This window comes from Nanorana parkeri, unplaced genomic scaffold (genome assembly GCF_000935625.1).
Source record: "Nanorana parkeri isolate BGI_ZX_2015 unplaced genomic scaffold, ASM93562v1 scaffold281, whole genome shotgun sequence".
Classification (NCBI taxonomy): domain Eukaryota; kingdom Metazoa; phylum Chordata; class Amphibia; order Anura; family Dicroglossidae; genus Nanorana; species Nanorana parkeri.
In genome coordinates this window covers 712,316-733,073 of record NW_017306549.1, presented here as the reverse complement: position 1 = coordinate 733,073, position 20,758 = coordinate 712,316, and the positions used below count along the sequence as shown (strand labels likewise).

Here is a 20,758-nt window from a genome sequence, read left to right as displayed (position 1 = left end):
CATCTTCTTCCCCACCTGAAGCCGCTCCATACTTCTCCTCGCATCCCCACTGCTTTCCCCCATCTGTATGGGCTAAGGCAGTGGGGATCCGAGGAGAAATGGCAGGCGGGGGGCAGAGGAGGGAGCTGATCATCAGGATGGCTGATCGGCATAAAAGCAGCAGCAAGAGGGGAGGAGAGAGGAGCCGCTGTCATTCTGTCAGCTTCAGGATCACAAAGGCTGTGTACATAGATACATGTTTTTTTCTGTGTTGGGCCCTTGACTCCCTATACCAAGACAACTGGATGAAAATGATCATGGTCACGGACATGGACAAATGTGAAAGTAATGTCCCAGTCCAAATTTTGCCTATTCCATTTTTTTCTTCTTTTTCCTTAATTCTTTGTACTCTATATTATATCACAAATGAATATTAATCAGAACTGACCTTCTACTTTATGCTGCAACTTTAAAGTGTGTAGTTGCTCTATGCTGCTTGTTATGGAAAGTCTATCAAAAGGCTAACAGGCTATGCATAGCCAATCTGGACCATTATCGTATCTGTTTAACTGACTCACATTTTTATATCAGCAATATTAAAGTGAAAAAACACTGTACTGAAAAAAGAGCATTCCAATTACTAAGTAAAAACTAAAAGGGCAAGGTCATATCTCTCTCCAGCGGTAACTGCATGCTGTCTACTGGCATCTCTCTCGCCTAATGGCAACTCTCCAGAACATTATTAGATTATTTTGTTTTCTTATTTCACTCAGATTTCTGTGAAGGTGAAAAGGAGAATGAATTACAAATTTACAGTGATGCTGCACTGTACATACGGCTAGATATTACTGCTCGCAGACTTGCTATAGTTGATGCTCTCTGTTGGTTTACAGCAAGCTACAGCTAGTGAAGATCCACTGTGCTTTTGGTTTCATCTCCAACTAGAGTCTCATGGCACACACATAGTTACATAGTATTAGAGGTTGCAAAAAGACACAGGTCCATCAAGTTCAACCTTTATGTTTGTGTGTGTTGTGCGTGCGTGCGTGTGTATAAGAGTCCCTGTGTGGTCTAGTATTTAAGTGCACCTGTACCCTTGTGTAATGATCCGTGCAAACTCTGCGTAAGGTATAGGATCACAACTGCGGAGGTAAGCGTAAATGGTTCAGTTGAAGGGTTCACTGTCACACTTTAGTGTAGTGAGTGAAGTCGGAACCCCTTACACATCATATACCATTTTGGTTGCAGGAGGAATTAAATGGCAGCGGTGAATTCCCACAACCCTCAATTCTACAGCATTGGGGCCTGTTGGGAATTGTAGTTCTCTCCCCAAGTTTACTTCACTAGGGAGGTCAAAGGGACAGTAACTCTATTGCATCTAGTATTTATGACAGTCCAGAGAAGAGGGTAAGGCAGTTTTTAGATAAGAGAGTTTAGTTGAATTCACTACCCCTAACCTTGATGTCAGTAGGTGCATACAACTCGGCAATTGATTACAGCATGTGGTAATGGCTACTTGCTGTTAGGTGGAAAGTCCATTCACAGGATGGGAGGCTGCATCCAGGCTGCCAGGAATCCAAGGGGTAGATGTGTAGGTCCAAGAGGGGTTAGCAGGATAGCCAGAGACCGGTGCAGTTTAGATTCCTTGCTCGACGTACTACTTTGCTAGAACGTCGAGCAAGTGAAAGCCTACGGTTTAAATAGGCAGAGCAGGTGATTGGGGGGGCGGAGCCGGAGATGAGACCCGACCCGAGCGTCTCCTAGCAACGGGACGCCGCTGGGCCGGGCTCGCCGCGTCATCACGCCGACTCAGCTGTTCGGCAGAAGGAGGAGTGGAGCGCTGAGGAACGCCCGCCCGTCGCCCGGCAACAGGACGCTGTTGACGGGGCCGTCCCTGCCATGTTCTTGGGCTACGGAGCGGGGTCCGATCCTGACACCTTGTATGTTGCGGTCTCTTAGGATGGTATCTAATTGATTTTTGAACTTATCAATATTCTTTGCGGATACCACTGCTTGTGGCAGAGAGTTCCAAAATGTAAACGCTCAAACTGAAGAATCTTCTACGCCCTTTGTGGGTAAATCTTTTCTCCACCAATTTTAGGTGGTGGCCTCTAGTCCTTGTTACGGAGTTTAGAGTAAAAGGTTAAGTGTTGATGTTGCCATCATGACTGAACATTATGTACAACAAAATCATGTCCCCTCTTTACCTCCTCACTTCCAGCGTGTGGAGTCTGTTTAAACAGCCCCGATGCTGGCGACGTACACTGTACGTCGTCAGTCACGAAGGGGTTAAATTTAGCAACCTTGTCGCTTTGATCCTCCAGCCCCTTAATTGGCTTAGTTGCTCTTCTTTGGACCTTCTCCAGCTCAAGGACATCTTTTCTGTGGACTGGTGACCAAAACTGAACCACATATTTAAGATGAGACCGAACCAGTGATCTAGAAAGTGGCAAAATTATTGCTTTATCTCTACAGTACATTCCCTTTTTAATACAAGACAGTACTCTGTTCGCTTTGTTTGCCGCCTGGCATTGCGTGCTGTTATTCAATCTGCGGTCACCTGCTTGTTTTTAACACCAAAGTGCATTACTTTATATTTTCCAACATTAAACCTCATTTGCCATGTAGTTGCCCACTCACCACTCACCTGATTTATCCAGGTCCTCCTGTAATGTTATAATATCTAAGTCTGTATCTATTACCCTCCCAATTTTACTATAATCTGCAAACAAAGAAACATGGCTATTGATGCCCTCCCCAATATTGTTAATAAAAAGGTTAAATAGTAGTGGGCCTAGGACAGAACCCTGGGGCACTCCACTCTCAACCTTAGACCAATTTGAAAAAGAGTCATTTATCAATACTCTCTGGACTCACATATTTGCACTTTACCAAATAACACACACCCGTTAATGACTAAATAATCTGAAACAAGAATTCCATATACAGCCCAGAGAAGAGACACAGTGACCCTGCTGCTGCTTTTGCCCATACCTTCACTTTTTAGACTAGAGTCTTGCTATGTTACAATTCACACAGAAAGATCTTTTAGAACATCTTTACAGGTAGCATAGTTGATCCACTCAATCTATACTAAGATGTGGCTCTCTTTTTCAAGAACACCTCTTCCCAAAATTAAAAAAAAGCAGTATGGCTTTTTAAAAAAAAATTTATGCACTCACTTCAGATTGAAATCTTTACATCCAAATGAATAAATTGAACTCCAAATTAATTCTCATCACTTTTTTTGCTTTCTCTCAACAGATTTACTGTCAAGACATTGACCCAGGTTTCTCTTGCCTTTACATAGAAGTAGGCTGACTGAAATTTTATGATTCTTATGTAGCTGCAGCACAATATGTCTGGGTTGTCACTTGCATCACTGATTCAACTGAATGAATGTATACAACAGAGCACCATTTGTTTGCACATGCAATAGTACCAGTCATATATTTACTCATCTCCTCTGGTCAGTGTCAAATCAAAGTCTGCAGATAGGATATGTTAATAACTCTTTTCTAATGAAGTACTAAATAAAATGTTATGGTTTAAAGTAGTGTTGAGACAAATTGCAGGATGTTTGCTGAACAAAAAATTTGGAAATTGCACATGTTTAAAGTCTATGGGGTGGCGGGGGAGCTTATCAAGGTTAATAGGCAGGGGACATGGGGAGCAGTGCACTGCCATGGTGAACATGTATTTATGCATAAAACATTTTTTTAAATACAGCTCAGCGGGAAAAGGGTCTTCCATTTTATACGACTTTACGGGAGACATGGGAAAAACATAAATTTGTCAAATTAAATGCTTCAGAGATGTCTTTAAGCTATATGTGGCATTACGGAACAGTACAATCCTCTGCGACAGCAACAACAACATTTTACATTTGCATTTAGATCAGAAAGAGGCTAGAGAAGCTAAACGCTAATAAATCTCCAAGACCAGGTGACTTACATCTGCAAGTCCTCAAAGAACTGAGTGAGGTTATTGCCAGACCCTTGCTTTTAATCTCTAAGGACAGGAGAGGTACCAGATAACTGGAGGAAGGCTAATGTGGTACTGCTATTCAAGAAAGGTTCAAGATGTGTACCAGGTAACTAAAGGCCAGTCAGCCTAACATCAATAATATGCCAAGTTTTTAAGGGAATGGCCAGGGACTATATTATAAAATGTGCATGTGATAACGGTATCATACCAACATGGATTTATGAAGTCAAAGTAGGCCTTTTGGGGCTCCCCTATTTAAAGGATTCTAGCACATCAGCAGAGGGCTTTGTACAGCAAGTCTGTAGCAAAAAAAAATCTGCTTGTCCGAGACACAAACTAAACCAAGGTCAGTTCTTTACTAACAAGGTGCCCCAGAAGAGGTTTCCCAACACAAAAAGGCACCTTTTTAGTGTTCTGTCAGCACTCAGCCTTTCCACCTAGCAGCAGGCTTCCACACCAGAGAGAGACCAGAGCATCAGTAAGTTTACATATACAAAGGCCTGTGAACAGCTGAGGCTAATAATGGGGTCTGGCTAACTTTATCTCACCCAAAGCTCTACAGAGCCTCTGGGTTCCAGGCTTCAGAACAGAACTTATTAAGATTCTAAGAAAACAAAATGTTTATTTTGTCTACATCAACCATAAACCTTAGAGCCCCTCACTATGTGTATGTGAGAAACTTAGGTGACACATATAAACCGGCCACAATCCTGTCCACCAGCACCTCACAACAAATGTATGTACCGTACAAATATACTGAAAGAAGCACTGTCTGTCACTGTAAAACTGGGGGAGAGTGACAGACAGTGGACAATACTCAGTAAAAATGTGTCTGAGAACAGGTAGCTCAAGAGTCAATTCCAATTACAAACAATATTGTCTACAAGTTAAAGTATTCTGCTCTCAGTCAGGGCTTTTGTAAGGATGCGGTTTCTGTTGAGGCTGCATGTGTGGGCAGGAACTGGGGTGCTTGTCTAGGCTTGTGTGTCCCTACAGACAGACAGTCTAATCAAACTGGCATCTGGCATTTATGCAGTGGTATACTGTTTCATGATTAAGTCTGCGGTGGAGCAGACTGAGAGCAGAGCACAACAAGCAGTGTAGCAAAATGGCCACGGGGCTTAAAATATTTGCCTTGCTGTATCACATGGAAACGACTTGTGCATACACAAAACATTTTTAAGTTTTGGGTAGAGTAGGAAAGGGTTAAAACCCCTGCCATTTTATAATTGCTGTTTGGGGTTTTCCCTTACTTTCTTTCTAGAGGAAAATAGTCACTAGTACAAAAAGTGATGAATCGCCCCAATTGGAACACAAACAGCAAAAAAAACTTGGCAAAGGATCTAACCCTTCCACACTCTATCTGAAACTAAAAAACAAAAAAGGTTTTGTCTAGAGATACACTTTAATCACTGTGTTTGTTGCTGTGTTGTGAAAGTGGAGGCACAGCAGCATATTGATGACATCCAGAATCCTTCACTCCTGAAAATATGTTAGACTGAAACCAATGTGCAAATCGCCATAGACATGACTGGTTTAGAGTGCTGATCCCCCCTTTCCCTCTCATTAATACTACCTATTAGGGATACCGGTTTTTCGGTACCGAATACCGATATTTATATTTCGGTACTCGCTGATACTGAGTACCGATACCGGTTCTTCCAGTAGCATGGATCCAGCTAATCAGGCAATCAGGCAGCTATGCAGTGTGTCATTACCTGCCACCTGGCTTTTTGATTACGGGATCAAAAAGCCTGTGAACAAAGATCAAAAATCGGGAAGCTGGTCATTACCCACTGCCAGGCTTCCTGGCCAATTAGGAAGCCAAAAAGTGGGTCATTACCCGTAGCCTGGCTTTCTGATTGGCATGGGAAGCCGGCTCCATGCTATTTGGCCGGCTCAGTGCTGATTGGCCGGGAAGCCATCATCCAAGCCAATCAGAATTTCGCCGGCTTCACGGCCAAGCAGGAAGCCGGGTCATTTCCCACGGCCCGTCTTCCTGATTGGCCGGGAAGCCATCATCCAAGCCAATCAGAATTTCGCCGGCTTCACGGCCAAGCAGGAAGCCGGGTCATTTCCCACGGCCCGTCTTCCTGATTGGCCGGGAAGCTGGCTCCATGTTCCCTCGCGGCACTGAAGTTCTGGTATCGGGATAAGTATCAGAACATTTGGGCCCAAATACCCGGTATGGCACTGATACTAGTATCGGTGCATCCCTACTATCTATATTCAAACAAAATACTTAAATATTTATGTAATACTCATCAACCTGCTTCCTTAGGCACCTCAATGCTCAGTAGGAGCCCTCGCCGTGCTGCTCTAAGAGAGCATTTGACACACGTGACAGTGATTGCGCCTGAGATGTCAATTGCCACTGAAAACTGTCACGTGGGGAGGGGCAGTGTTGTCATCAACCCAGGTAAGTTCTGACACCATTGGACAGTGCTGCTTACCCAGAAGGAATCCTGCAGTGAGGGAGCACAGATCGTAGAGGATAATAGTAGGGTGGAATATCAGAAGAAACTTGGCAAAGATAGTTTCTTTAAACTACACTCCTCTAGAATACAAGGATGCTAAAAATATGTTGAGAGACAACAGAAGATTAGACATACTCTATACTTGCGAGCTTAATTATAGCTTTGGACAATAACATTGGCCACAGTTCAGCTTCACACGTTGTTGCTGGAAGAAGCAACTCGTCATCTTCACTGAATGGAAAAGTATCGTCCACTACAATTTTTCTCCAGCACCCCTGAGGAAAAAAACAGAAAGGCGTAAAGTAATAACATACATGTACACAAACTGAAACTGTGATTCAGAGCAAGTTATCCAACTCTCCTACACAAAACCCTCCCACTGCTTTCCTGCTGTGGGTTGGTGAAATTATTGAAGGCTTAAATGAAGAGAAGTCACCAAAATTGTAGCTTAAGGCCCTGCATGCACACTTTGTGTGACAGCCACTAATAATCTGTACTAATTTAGTAGCCCGCGCAATTCCCTTCTGACTTGGTTCCTTTCTCTGGTATATGTATATATAAATATCATTGCCAAGTGAAGTTGCAACGTGCCATTTATTCTAAACATCTGCTCCAAAGCTTTAATTTGTCTCTGAAAACATCTGCATTATATATCATTAAAATTGGGCATTCACAAATTTAATATGGCATGCAAACACAGAAGCAGAACGTCAGCAAAACAACTAAACAATAACGTTGGAGAGAAGTGGGTGGAAAACACAATCTACTGTATCTTTACATAAGAGAACATTATCCTATTTTTCAGTAATATTGCAGTGCACCACCATATATTTCTTTTTTTAGAAATTCTTTTATTTAGCAAGTTTTTCAGAATTACAAGTATTGGTACTGAACATGGGGCAATAGACCCCTGGTCGATAGGTAGTGGACGCAGCCACCGTATAAAACCATCAGACATACAATAACAGTGATACAACCCCACGGTAGTTACAAAAGTAAGGCCACCCCTGTTAGCACACTCGCCCGTGGGCTAGTAAGAACGTGGTCCACTGGGTGAAGGGTCTTGTGTAATTCCCCACCGTGCGCCAAGGTACCTGGAGAGTCATCCTTGGAAGGAAGGGGGACTAATAGTCTCGATAGGTGTAGACCCCCCTTTCTCCAGTGCGCCTTCCATTCCCCTGTGGTAGCAGTTTAGGAGTTGGACAGTCTGAGTCCCACTGGCGGTCCGCCACAGGAGCCAGTAGGTAAAAACATTTTATGAGTGGGGTCGTAAAGAGTTTTCAAAAGGAGAGGAGACGAAGACAAGAAAAGATAAAGCAAAAAAGAAGGGGAGGGGGAGGACCCATGGGGAGAAAAAGAGTACAGGAATGGGAGGGGGGGTGGGGAGGATTAGCGGGGATCTCAGTCATTCATTGGTATCAAGCTAAGAGGTCTAAATATTCCTGTGTAGAGGTAAATTCATCCCACCAAAACCATCTAGTGCCGAACTGGGCTCCAGTTCCCTTAATGGAGCTGGTAAGGTCTTCCATATGTCGAATATCTCTTATCCTGCTGAACCACATCTGTATTGTTGGTGGGGAAGCCTGTTTCCACATAGCCGGTATGCAAGCCCTTGCTGCATTAATGAGATGAATTATAACCGATTTTTTTATAACCCTTCAGTGAGTGAGTGTTTTGGTGCAGAAGGAAGAAGGAGGGAGTCAGGGGGATCTGTGCGTCAGAGAGTTTTTGAGTAACAGTATGTACCTGAGCCCAGAATGATTGTAAAGACGGACAGGACCAGAAAACATGTAGCATGCTAGCCGGGGAGGAGCCGCATCTCCAGCAACAGCCATTTGTTTCGGGAAAAATTGTCTGCAACTTCTTGGGGGTGCGGTACCATCTAGTAAGGATTTTGTATCCCGTTTCCTGGTACCTACTACTGGTGGACGACTTCAAGGACAGCGCTAATATGCTAGTTCTCTCGGAAGGTGAAAAAGAAATCCCAATTTCACGTTCCCAACCCTCTATATGCTGCAGAGACGAGTCAAAGTCAGGGGTGAGCAATAACTGGCAGCCTAGCGAGAGAGGTTTAGGCAGTGGGCCAGAGACTATGCATTCCTTCTCAAAACTCGTGGGAGGTCTGGACAGGACCGTTGGTAGTGGCAGGGATGCCAGAAAGTGTGTCAGCTGGCGGTGGCGCCAGAATCCCAGCACGGATAACTCCGGGTCCGTGGCCAGCACAGAGAGAGAGGGCCAATCATTGCCCCGAAGAAAATGCATAGCCCTGCAGTAATCATTATCATGTAATCGTAGAAACCCAGGGCCCTGTAGGCCCGGGGCAAAATCTGGAGACCCTACCACTGGAAGGAGCGGAGAGGGCGAGGGAGAGATCTATCTAGAGTCAAATATTGACCGTGCTATTTTCCAGGTTTGGCCCACCGTCGGGTGTTTGCGGACCGAGGGAGGTATGCTTGGGCACCAGGGAAGTGTTTTGAGGGGAATGGAGAAGCACATTGTTCCAGAGCGATCCAAGATTTCTGGTCCTTGTGGCGACACCAGTCTAAGATGCGTGCTAGATGAGCAGCCAGATAGTAATAATGTACATCCGGAACCGCCAGACCCCCATATCTCTTGGGTAGGCGAAGGATAGAGTGCCTAATCCTGGCCGTTTTTTTTCCCCAAATTTATTTGGTAATCAAGGACTGGATCGTCGTCCAGAATCCCCTGGGCACTAAGATGGGAATTGCCTGGATAGGGTAGAGTAATCTCGGTAAAATGTTCTGTTTGATAACATTACAACTACCCGTCCAGGAGAACGCTAGACGAGACCAGTCCTTGAGGTCGAGTTTTATTCTCTGCAATAGCGGTAGGAAACTTAAAGAGTAGGCCGTGGACAGGTCCCGCGGAAGTTGGATGCCCAGGTAGGTAAGCGAGGCTGTAGACCATGTGAAGGGGAAATTACTCTGGAGACAAAGTACTTGGGAAGGAGGCAACGTGAGATTCAGGGCCTCAGATTTTTGACCATTGATATGATAATTGGACAACTCACCATATTCCGTGAGTTCCGCTATAAGATTCGGTAAGGAGACATCCGGGGCAGTCAGAAAGAAGAGTAAGTCATCTGCATATGCGGCTACCTTGTGGGAGTGTGCCCCCACTTCCACTCCTCGGATGTCCGGGTTTGATCGAATCTTTCTCAGTAGCGGTTCTAAGGTAAGGACAAAGATCAGGGGAGACAGCGGGCACCCCTGTCTTGTGCCATTAGAGATAGTGAATGTCTCGGATAGGCAACCGTTAATTTGTACTTTGGCTGAGGGTCGGGAGTAAAGTGACATAATCCACGACATCATATGGTGACCCAATCCCATATGTTCTAGGGTTGCTCTCATGAATGACCAGTCTACCCGGTCGAAGGCTTTCTCTGCATCCGTGGACAGTAAAAAGGCAGGAGTAGCCTTCGACATGGCAGAATGGATGATGTTCAGGGCTCTAGTGGTGTTATCCCTGGCCTCTCGGGAGGGGGTGAATCCCGCTTGGTCTGGATGGATCATTTCACCTATATAAGGGAGCAGGCGCGTTGCCAGGATTTTAGAAAATAATTTGGTGTCTACATTTAACAGTGAAATCGGGCGATAGCTTGAACAGGTCAGGGGATCTTTGCCCTGTTTTGGGATCACCGCAATGTGAGCGGAAAGGGAGTCTGCGGGGAGTCCCCTCCGGTATGGACTGAATTTAGCGCTCTAACAAAGTGAGAGTTGAGCAAAGAGGCGTATCTCTTGTAGTACATCAGTGTAAAGCCATCCGGGCCATAGGATGGCTGGTATGAATGTTTTAGATCTTTGATGTCGAAGTTCATGGGCCATAGAGCGGCTACAATGGTTGCTAAATTCTTAGAAGTGTCTCCTACATTTAGCTAACATTGCTTTGGCTTTTTGTAGGCACAGAGAGCGTAAGGAGTCTCTGAGGGATGTCAGTTGGGCTAGTATCACCGGTTCCGAGTGTTGCTTATGGCGGGTCTCGAGTAGGTGGACCTGCGTCAGCAGAGAGGAAATCTGTTAGGTGCGCTGGCGCTTGATTCGGGAGCCTATCTTAATCAAAGTGCCCCTAATATATACCTTATGGGCCTCCCATATCGAGTATGGGGAGCAATCGGAGGGATCGTTTAGAGCAAAGTATGACCGAAGTTCTTCCTCTATCTCCCCTGACAAGGCCAGGTCCTGTATTACAGTCTCGTTCAAACGCCATTGCCATGGCTGCCTCTCTGATGACCCCAGATCCACCACAATCGAGACCGCCGCGTGGTCGGATAAGGAGATGTTACCCACATCGGAGTGTGAGACCATCGGTAGGACCGAGTGGTGTACAAGGAAGTAGTCTATGCGTGTGTCCCTATCAGAGGGGTGATGGACCCTCCAGACGTCAGAGAGCTGGTGGAGATGGAGGCACGTCTTGAGGCGTTGCAGCACTGCTCTAGACAAATGAGACGCCGACCTGGAGGAGTCCAACTGCGGGTTCAGGAGGAGATTAAGATCCCACCCCCACTATCAGCACCCCCTCCTTAAAGTCATCCTCCAGTGTCAGCACCCTGTCCAGAAATGAGATTTGACCTATATTAGGGAGGTATAGATTTACTAGAGTAACCATTTGAGCCTCGATTTTGCCTTTGAGCATAAGTAGGCGGCCCTCCTCCCCGGCTTGCATATCCACATATGTCCATGGTAGGTTACGGGATAGGACAATAGCAACCCCCCGGGATCTCTTATCTGGGGAGTAGCTATGATAGGACGTCGGGAATCTGTGATCTGATAGTTTGGGCGAATGCCCTTGTCTGAAGTGTGTCTCCTGGAGGAAACCGATATGTGTGCGCTGTCTGTGGAGGTCATGGAGAACCGCGGTCCCCTTCTCCGGGACATTCATGCCCCTCACATTTGGGGACAGGAATCGGTATGGAGGCATGGTGAGACCCGGGAGTTACGGTCAGGAGGGGGGGACAAGGTAGGCAAAAGGAAATGGGCAGCGGGTCCTCAGGGAGAAGGAGAGAGAAAAGAGGGGGAAAAAAAGGCGGGGGGCGAGGGAGGCGGGTTAGAGGAAAAAGGAAAATGGGAACCGAAGTTCTCAAGTAAACCCCCCTAGAGCCGTACCAGACGGATTGCGGGGAAAAAACTATTGGGGGAGTCGAATCCAAGCACGACTCGTGAGTATCTCCTTCAGCGGCTTTTCCGAAGAGGAGATAATACTGAACGCGCACTCATGTATCCGTGTGCATAACCTGTGTCCCTTCCTGTCAGTGGTAGGATCTGGAGCGAGTCCTGGTGAGGTGTCATCTTAACCATGAAACCCTTCCCTGTCAGGTCAGTCCGTGAACACCCCATTAGTGCCCCCAAGGTCAGGGCGCACCCCATACTTATGGAGTGGTCCCACAGGTCAGGAGGTCGGGGAGATCTCCATGCATACACACATTCTATACATCTTGATCCCAACAAATATCAAGGCACAAGCTGCAGGAACAGTGCAAATGATAACAACAACAGTAATGCATAACTTGACATGGTGCGGAACCAGTTCACCTTCTGCAGGGACCGCAACCGGGAGACAGTTCCCGTGGAACAGTCCCTACAGGAAGGGGCCCAGCACCCAGAACACAGCATAAATTGAAACCACAGTACCCTGTACATGTCATCCCCCCCCCCAAAAAAAGGGAAAAGTGTGGCACTCTGATGAGTAGGCTTTCGCCAGCCTTAGCCAAGGCATCCCTCCAGGGATGTCCCCCTGGGGTAGGCGCGGACCGTAAAACAAGGCTGAGGAAGGTTCCGGTAGATGGAAGTGTTCCAGGACCCAAAGGTCTCGTATCAACGTGGGTGCCGACCCCGTGGGACCCCAAAGGCCAATGCCAGCGGCGACAAGCGACCTCCCCTCCCTCTGTATAGTGAACAACCCCCATCACCTCACAGTCGGGAGCCGGCGTCCTCCATCAGGGTTACAGTCTGTACAGAGAGTGAAGGCCCGCTGTCCCATGGAAGCCAGAGCGAAGGTCGGACCGTGGGAAATCCCCTCTACATGGCGGTCCAGGCAGTTAGTGAGGCTCATAGCGGCCAGTGGAGGTCGAGCACCCACATAGAGGAGACTCAAAAGGTAAACAAAAGGTAAATAAGTGAGTAGGAAGCCATGTCAGGAACATAGGATAGGCCCGGGCCTTCACATCCAGTTAGGCCTCAGCCGACATCTCAGGACCATCACGGTTCCCTGTGTGCCGCTGGTCCCGGCGGGAGGGTCTGGATCTCGAACGGGAACATCGATGGACAGTAGGAGGTCGGCGGGACCCCTCCGATATGTAGATCAACCGGTCCTCTGGGGGTAAGATTTCCATGTTCAAGAATCTGCCCAATTCAGGGACATCCTTCGGGGTTCGGAGCATATAGTAGGCCTCACCCTTCCGTATTATCAAGAGGAAGGGGTATCCCCAGCGGTAGGTCGCCCCCGCACTTCGGATCTGGTCTAACACTGGGCGAAGAAGCGATCTGCGCTTGAGTGTGTTGCGGGAGAGATCCGGGAGGATCTGGAGCTGTACCCCATCAAACTCTACAGGCCTGCGCTGCCACGCCGCCCGGAGGATCTCCTCCTTCATGGTGAAGTAATGCACCCGACATATCACGTCTCTCGGGCTGGGGGAGTTGGGCATTCTGGGGCCCACGGCTCTGTGTACCTGGTCCAGGATAATAGCAGCCGGGTCCACATTTTCTAGGAGAGATGCAAAGATAGCCTGCACCGTGGCCCTGAGATCAGGTGCACCTGTGGCCTCTGGGACGCCGCAAAGGCGCAAATTGTTACGCCGTCCCCTGTCTTCCATGTCCTCCATATGCAACTGTAGGTCAGAGAGGCGGGGATCGGGCTGTGAGGCCGCTGATTCGAGGACCGTGAGCCTTGTCTCCATCTCGGAGTAGGCCGCGGACACCTCCGTAACTGTTGAGGTCAGGTCTCTTACCTCCCGCTTTACTTCCCGCAGGTCTTTGCGCAAGGTAGCCTCAACTCGGGACACCATGGTCTCGAAGTCCCTCTTGGTGGGGAGGTACCGCAACAGGGCCCAGAGACCGTCCGGCACATCCGGAGGAAGGTCATCCATCTCCTATCCCCCGTCCTCACGGAGATCCGGACCAGAGGGACACGGTGAACTGGAGCCAGGTAGGGAAGCGTCCGGAGATGGTGAGCCCCGACGGCGTGAGCCATGGGTTGGGACCCGTGTGGAGGTAATAACTAGTGATGAAAAATGGCTAGTGATGGGAACATTGGGGGGAAATAAGAAAGTTATGTAGACATTAAGCCTAAGCCATTCTTCTAAGCTGACAAAATGGAGCAGATCCTGCTTTTAGGTAACAAAGAGGACACAAGCCTCTTTGTTAAAGGAGAACTATGAGATGAGTGATTTCCACTCACCTCATAGTTCTAGCCGACCTGTGACAATGAGACAGGCTCAGTAGATCGGGAGGTGAGCGAACACATACCGGGTTCGCTCACCTCTCGATCCTGTCACGGATCTCTGCCGTGAGAGGGGCTGGATTCCCCTCTCCGATCTGCCAGCGCTGACTGGCGGAATGGACGGGGGAGGGGGCGGGTACAGCTGGCTCTGCCTCTAGATAGGCAGATCCAGCTGGCACTCACGCAGCTGGGCGAATCTCGACATCGATGTAGGGATCCGCTCCGGCTGCGGCGTCTCAGTATACCGCGAGCTGTAGCTCGCGGTATACTGAGCTTAGGGTAACGGGAGGACGCTAGTTTGTGTCCTCCCGTTACCCTAAGTAGAACTATGGGGAAAAACACTGACCCCATAGTTCTCCTTTAATTAGGAGTGATCTGCACTGTTTTCTATGGCATGTCCTCCCAAGACACAGAGTAGAAGAGCAGCAGAGCCAAAAGTTGCTTACTCTGGCTCCCTCTGCCTAAACATGCACCTCCTGCCCCCTCAGCTAGGAGCAAGAGGATTAAGGAAGGATGTTAATCCAAGTTAACTGAAGCTGGAGTTAAAAGACAAGTAAATAGGCAGGGAAATTAGCTTTTCATGCCTTTATGCAGGCTCTGTGCATAAAGTATGTTTACTGCACAGAAATGTGATCTGTCTGCCAGGTATCAATATTATTACAATTTATTTATGTAAAAATCTGCTAGTATAATCTGCTGGAGAGGTGGTTCAGGGCTTGTTCACACCAAGTGCAGAGCAGTTACAGAACGCAACACAAATGCATCCAATGTTATTTTGGGCTCTAGTTCACACCACAGCGTTCAGTTCCAGAGCATGTGGAAAAACTGCAGCATGCCCTATTTTTTTCTGCTCTGGACTGCACCAAAATGCATGCAAACACATAAAAAGCGCATGCAAACACTCTGGAACGCACTGAAAGCCCATTGTAGGCTAAAAAACGGACCGGGACACGTTAAAAACGCTGCAAAACGCACTTCACTGCATATGCAGAAACTCATGCAGATCTGGCCTGGATTTGGGGTGAACAAACCCATAAAGGGTTATTAAAGCCTCCGTTTTTTTTTGCATATATCTACTGCTAGCAAGCAGTAGATATATGCAAAAAGTTATTTTCTTAAAAACAAAACATTTTAACAGCGGTTTAAACTTACAAGTCTATTCCCCGCGCGCTCCTGTCCGAAAATGTGAAACTGCTCGGGCGGCCGCAAAGCATCTTGGGGCGGGCGCATGCGCAGTTCACATTTTCGGCCGGGACGCGAGGAAAGACACAAGGTAAGTCTATGGACGCGTGCACCCGCATGCAGACACTGTGGGACAGGAAGCGCCAGCAAGCTCAGAGGAGTCAGCGCTGGATTGGAGACTCGCCGCAGCACTGGAGAGAAGGCTGAAACTACAGGAAAGAAGAAGATGATCGGATTAAAAGACATAATTTAAGGTAAGTGCTTTACTTAACATTGGGGTGAGGGGAAAAAACATTTGCCATTAATGTCACTTTAAGGTGAAGAAAGCTTTTAATTAATATTAGGCTAATTATAATAATTATTAACAATAGGAACACAGGGAAAGCAGTGACCTGACCTCATGAATGTCAGGTTCCTATTACTAATTTTGAAAAAAATTAAATCTGCTTACCATCCAGTACAGTTTGACAATGTATTTCCCATAGCTGTTGTAGAGTGGCATGTGCCCTTTTACAGCTTTGCAAAGGGCATAGATGTGTTCCCATGGCTTCCATGCCAGTGTTGCTAGATCAGCTGGTGCAGCCTTACTGTCTGTCAGATTTTCATTATAAATTCTCCAGACAGTACTGACCTCACTAATTATCCATCTCATAAGCTGGCAAGAAAACAAGGAGAACATGGATAAGAAAACACATATTCCTTTAAATTAAAAAATAGTAATTTAAAAATGATTTTGTAAACATGTACTAGTTTTAAAAATTGTGACATACCTCACTCTCCATTAAATGCTCATTTGCTAACATCATATCAAAGGAGGTTTCATCCTTCACAACTACTGGAGTCTATAACAAAAATGGAAAAGATGGGCAATGATTAATTGTCCATAAGGCCTGGTTTTCTATATTATACATACATTATATGATTTGAAGCCAAAGCAGAAGGCAATACAATACCATGAGTTCTCAATTAACAGACAAAGGACAAAAAAAATATAGTTTGTTTAATATGACAGAGCAACAATGACAATGTACTGTATATAGTGTTGTAACCCAGCAACTGACCAGATTTCACTTTTCATTAGGTAGGAAAAGTCAGAGTAAAAACGTATAAATAATGGTTAGCGGTAATTTGTTACTGCATTGTGCATATTGCTGTCTTCTTTATTAAAAGGCACAAATTCAACCAAAACCTCTTTTTCTTAGTTTTGGGTGGAGTGGGGAGAACATAGAACTGGCAAATTGTAAATACTGTATATGTCCCCAAAGAGAAGATTTCCCTTCTCTTCCTGTTCTGACACCCATCATCTGAATAGGAAGTGAGGGAAAATCTGCTAATCCTGACAGCAGATCTATGCCTCCCTCACTCTACTAGACAATGCATTTTTATTTCAGCCTGCCTTCAACCCTTTGCACTACAACTGTGGTCTGTACCGCATCACTGTAAAAAATACCAATACAGCTGAAAACGAGCTTCAAAATTGCGCTGAAATATGAACAGAAAACAACTGTAATACATGCTGAAACGCGCATAAAAACTGGTGGACAAAACGGGCAAAACCATGCAAAAAAATGGCTCTTAAATGCTGCCGCCCTATAAATACTCTATATATATATATACTGTGAATTTCGACTATAAATTTATGGCCAGGTTTCCTAAAACTAACACTAATATTTTCTACGTTCAATCTAAAAAAATGTATAAATGTATTAACTCACTTAAGCATAATTAATCCTTGCAATATACTTTTAAACTGAACCAGCAATTTCTTTCTTTAAAACCAAAAAAGTAAGTAATGTGTGCCCTTTAAAAAGCCAAACATTCAATTAATCATTTTCAGCACAGGTAGGACAAGCAATGAATGTGCAAAAACTACTTACCTTAAGTTATCCAAAAAATGAGTCAAAAGATTTCTCATCTACTCATATATAAAGATATCTACTCATTGTCAATTTTGGAAAGCATAGCAAAGTGAAGAGAAAAGTGCTTGTGAGACTTTAAATTGTTTATTTTAGGAGTACCTTCCAACTCCTTTTTCACCCAGATTTTTTCCTATAAAAAGTTCTCCAAAAACAAATTGTCCCTTTGTATTATGTTTTACAAATAATGAATTATCCAAACGATTATGTAAATCACCTTGGTGACAAGTAAATCTAGACTTTAATTGCATGTCTCAAAACATTGTGACATAGAACATTTTTATAAACTAATTAATAATTATTTGGGGTTTTCCCTTTAGAACGTATGTAATCATATAGCTCCCAAAAGTACAGAAACATTTCTCATTACAATTATGGTCACAAATGCTGAATAAAATACAAATTCCAGATCTAATAACATGGAAAGAGACACTCATCCAACAGCCAGGGCTAGCTTTTTTGTACCCCTATTTTATGTGAATGAAATGCGTTAGGGAAGGGGATTGCCATGGCCCCTGGCCATTATTTTTTTGCATTAGCTTATTTTATTAAAGTGACATTAAACCTTCCTTTTTTTTTTCCTTTGTATATAAGGGAGGCACAGATCGTGTCCAGCACTGTATTTAAAAATGTTTAAATTCCTAGTTTTCGAGTGGGTCCCTGCACCACTGTCTCCCTTGCCCCCTGCACAGGTACTCCCAGCAGCTAAGCGGCTGCTATGGAGGCACTTTTGTGTGCATGTTTCCACAGTGGCTGTGTGTGTACATAGACATACACAACCTTGTGGCAGGTCACGCCCCTCCTCTCCACCCAACAGGTTGATTGATGGCAGAAGGAGCCTACGGCTCCTCTGCCCTCAATCTCCTCCCCCGCAACCTGGAAGTTCGGGACAGAGGATCGCTGCGGCAGTGACATGCGGCGCTGACAGGTAAGTGTGGGGGGGACAGGGGGGGTTCAAAAGGTACTGGCCGTTTTTACTTTATTGCAAAGAATACATTAAGGTAAAAACCGCCCTGACCTTAATACTACTTTAAGTTACTGGCACTATTCTTCTACCTAACCAACTCTATTCATAATTTCAAGGAAACCTGTCATGCAACCCTGGTAGTTCTGCCACTGACCTCAGTCTGCTAGTTGTCTGGCTGCCTCTACCTTTAACCTTTAAAAAATGTCTCAGTAAGGAGTGATTGCCTACCTTGTTATGAGAGAAACATTCTGAACAAGGTAGACAATCACTCCTTACCGAGGCCTATTGGATATACTCATTAAATAGTCTGGTCCCTACAGGTCTCAATGAGGGATTGGAACTAGCCACAGTCCTCTAAGTAGACAGAGAGGCATCGTCACCATACCTTTATTTTATCTCACTAGTCATCCATTCACAACATCTGTCATTAATTAGGTGGCACTTATCTCACACACACAGCACACATGCATATGCATGTCTGAGCCTTTGCAATTTGTGGGCATGCACTGGACACAGGCTCTACCATCCAGTGCCTTCTAGATCATATGCCTTTTTTGTACATATATCTTTTACCAAGCTTTTACCTCCTATTAGTGGTTCACAAGAGTTCACCATTTACCACAATTATATTCCTTTTCAGTTCTCATCCATCATTATAATTTATACACATACATTTCACATTTTAATATCATATATATTTTTTATATTGTTTTATACTGTTTTTTTATATGTACATATATAATTTTATATACATTTTTTAATTATATTGTCTGTGTGTGTGGGCAACAATGAGAGGCGCACTGTTTTTTTTCCGTTTCCTGCAGACTGTATAATATATGCAATTTGTATTATGCCTATAGTTCCCCTTTAACTTCTGAATTTAACTAATATTTTGAATTCCAAAATAGAAACACAGCATACCATAAACTGAACAGTATACAACAAATAACCAGTCCTGCATGTAAAGCTTGTAGTGTAACTATTAACTGTATACATGTTTTGGGGTGATGAACCTTCACTGTGAATGCTGTGTTACCACATAACTAGTATGTAGGTTTGGGGATGCTAAGGAGAGTTGCAGTTAGAGAATAAGGTCTACTGACCCTATTGTTAAGACCTTGCCCTATTCCATATTAGGATATTACTTGGGATGCACAGATACCATTTTTTCCAGACCGAGTACAAGTACCGATACATTTCCTCAAGTACTTGCCGATACCAATAACCAATGCCTTTTTTTTAGTGTCATGTGACAGTTTTTCTAAAACAATACAGACATGATTTTAGGACAGTGGTGGAGCACTAGGGCCTAGTTGCAGTTGCAACCGCTGCAACCCTGGTAGTTCTGCCATGACTCCAAGCTGTAAAGGGATTACAAACCTCAGCAATACATTATATGGCAATGCAGTATGCCACCAGGTATAGAGGATTACAAATCTCAGCAATACATTATACAGCAATGCAGAATACCACCAGCTATAGAGGAGTATAAATCTCAGCAACACATTATACAGCAATGCAGAATACCATCAGCTATAGAGGACTACATATCCCACCAATGCATTATACAGCAATGCAGAATAATAATTTTATTCTGCATTTCTGTATTATTATTATACAGGATTTATATAGCGCATAACAGTTTGTGCAGTGCTTTACAATATAGGGAAGACATTACAATTACAAAATTCAAGACAAGATGGTAAGGAGGGCTGTATACTGTATTGCTAGGATTTGTAGTCCTCTATATCCCGTTACCATTCTGCATTGCTGTACAATGTAATGGTGAGATTTGTAGTTCTCTATAGCTGATGGTATTCTGCATTGCTGTATAATGTATTGGTCTTATTATAATACCATCAGCTATAGAGCACTACAAATCTCAGAAATACATTTTACAGCAATATAAAACAGCACCAGCTATAAAGGACTACAAATCCCAGCAATAAATTATACAGCAATGCAGAATCATATGTTGATACATACTCTGTGCTGCTGCTCTGTTCTGGGGTGTCGGCCTGATGTCTTGGGCGGGGAGGTCTCAAGAGCGGTGCAGACAGTCTCTAGAGCAGTGTGGAGGGTTTTAGGAGGGGTGTGGGAGATGGCAACAGACCTTCTGGTGGTCCTTACACTATAAATATCATCACTGAAGATCACATACCTCCACTCCTTAAGTGGGCCATTTTGGAATGGTTGTAGTATTTTTCTGCACTACCCTCTGACGTGACTACAGGGGAGCTTCAGCCAGAAACATGCTATCAGTCAAAGTTTTATATTGTAAGTGCAATTACTTCAAAATTTATATTCTGTGCTGATTGTTGTCTCATAATGCATCTCTGCCCATTTTCCTCCAGATCAGTTTTACTAGTATAACAGGCCAGCTTCTTCTGTATTACACTACCTTTTAACTCAGAGTTGAAGAAGGCAACTGACAAGACAATGGAAACATTCTACATTTTTCATTAGTGCAATGAAAGCTACATAAAAGGATGCTTTGAATCTAATTCCTTTTGACAAAGCATACATTGCTTTCAAAATTTTTGCTTCTAAATTCAGCTGTATTTTTTTATCATAAGAGTAGGTACAAACATGCCATAACAAACAAACATGCATGTTATGCACCATGTATGTTCCAAAAAAGATTTGTAACCCCTCAGCCCCCACCTTTTAACCTGCCTGTAGAGCACTGAGGATGGGGAGAAATGCAGGATTGAGGCCTTTGATACTAGGCACAGTTCTATCTGCATGCACAAGGTCCTAGAAAAAGTGAAGGACAATGGCACAGAGAGAATGAG

General features: G+C 44.8%; 1 protein-coding gene across 1 annotated transcript in view; it reads right to left on the bottom strand.

Moving 5' to 3' along the window:
* The window catches only part of ADGB (androglobin), a 206,294-nt gene that overhangs the window by 133,872 nt on the left and 51,664 nt on the right, over window positions 1-20,758 (bottom strand). Inside the window, exons 5-7 of the mRNA XM_018557360.1 lie at window positions 15,851-15,922; window positions 15,532-15,735; window positions 6,579-6,718 (exon numbers count right to left, since the gene is read on the bottom strand). Of these exons, the coding sequence (XP_018412862.1) occupies window positions 6,579-6,718; window positions 15,532-15,735; window positions 15,851-15,922 (416 nt within the window). The remainder of the gene's footprint in view (window positions 1-6,578; window positions 6,719-15,531; window positions 15,736-15,850; window positions 15,923-20,758) is intronic.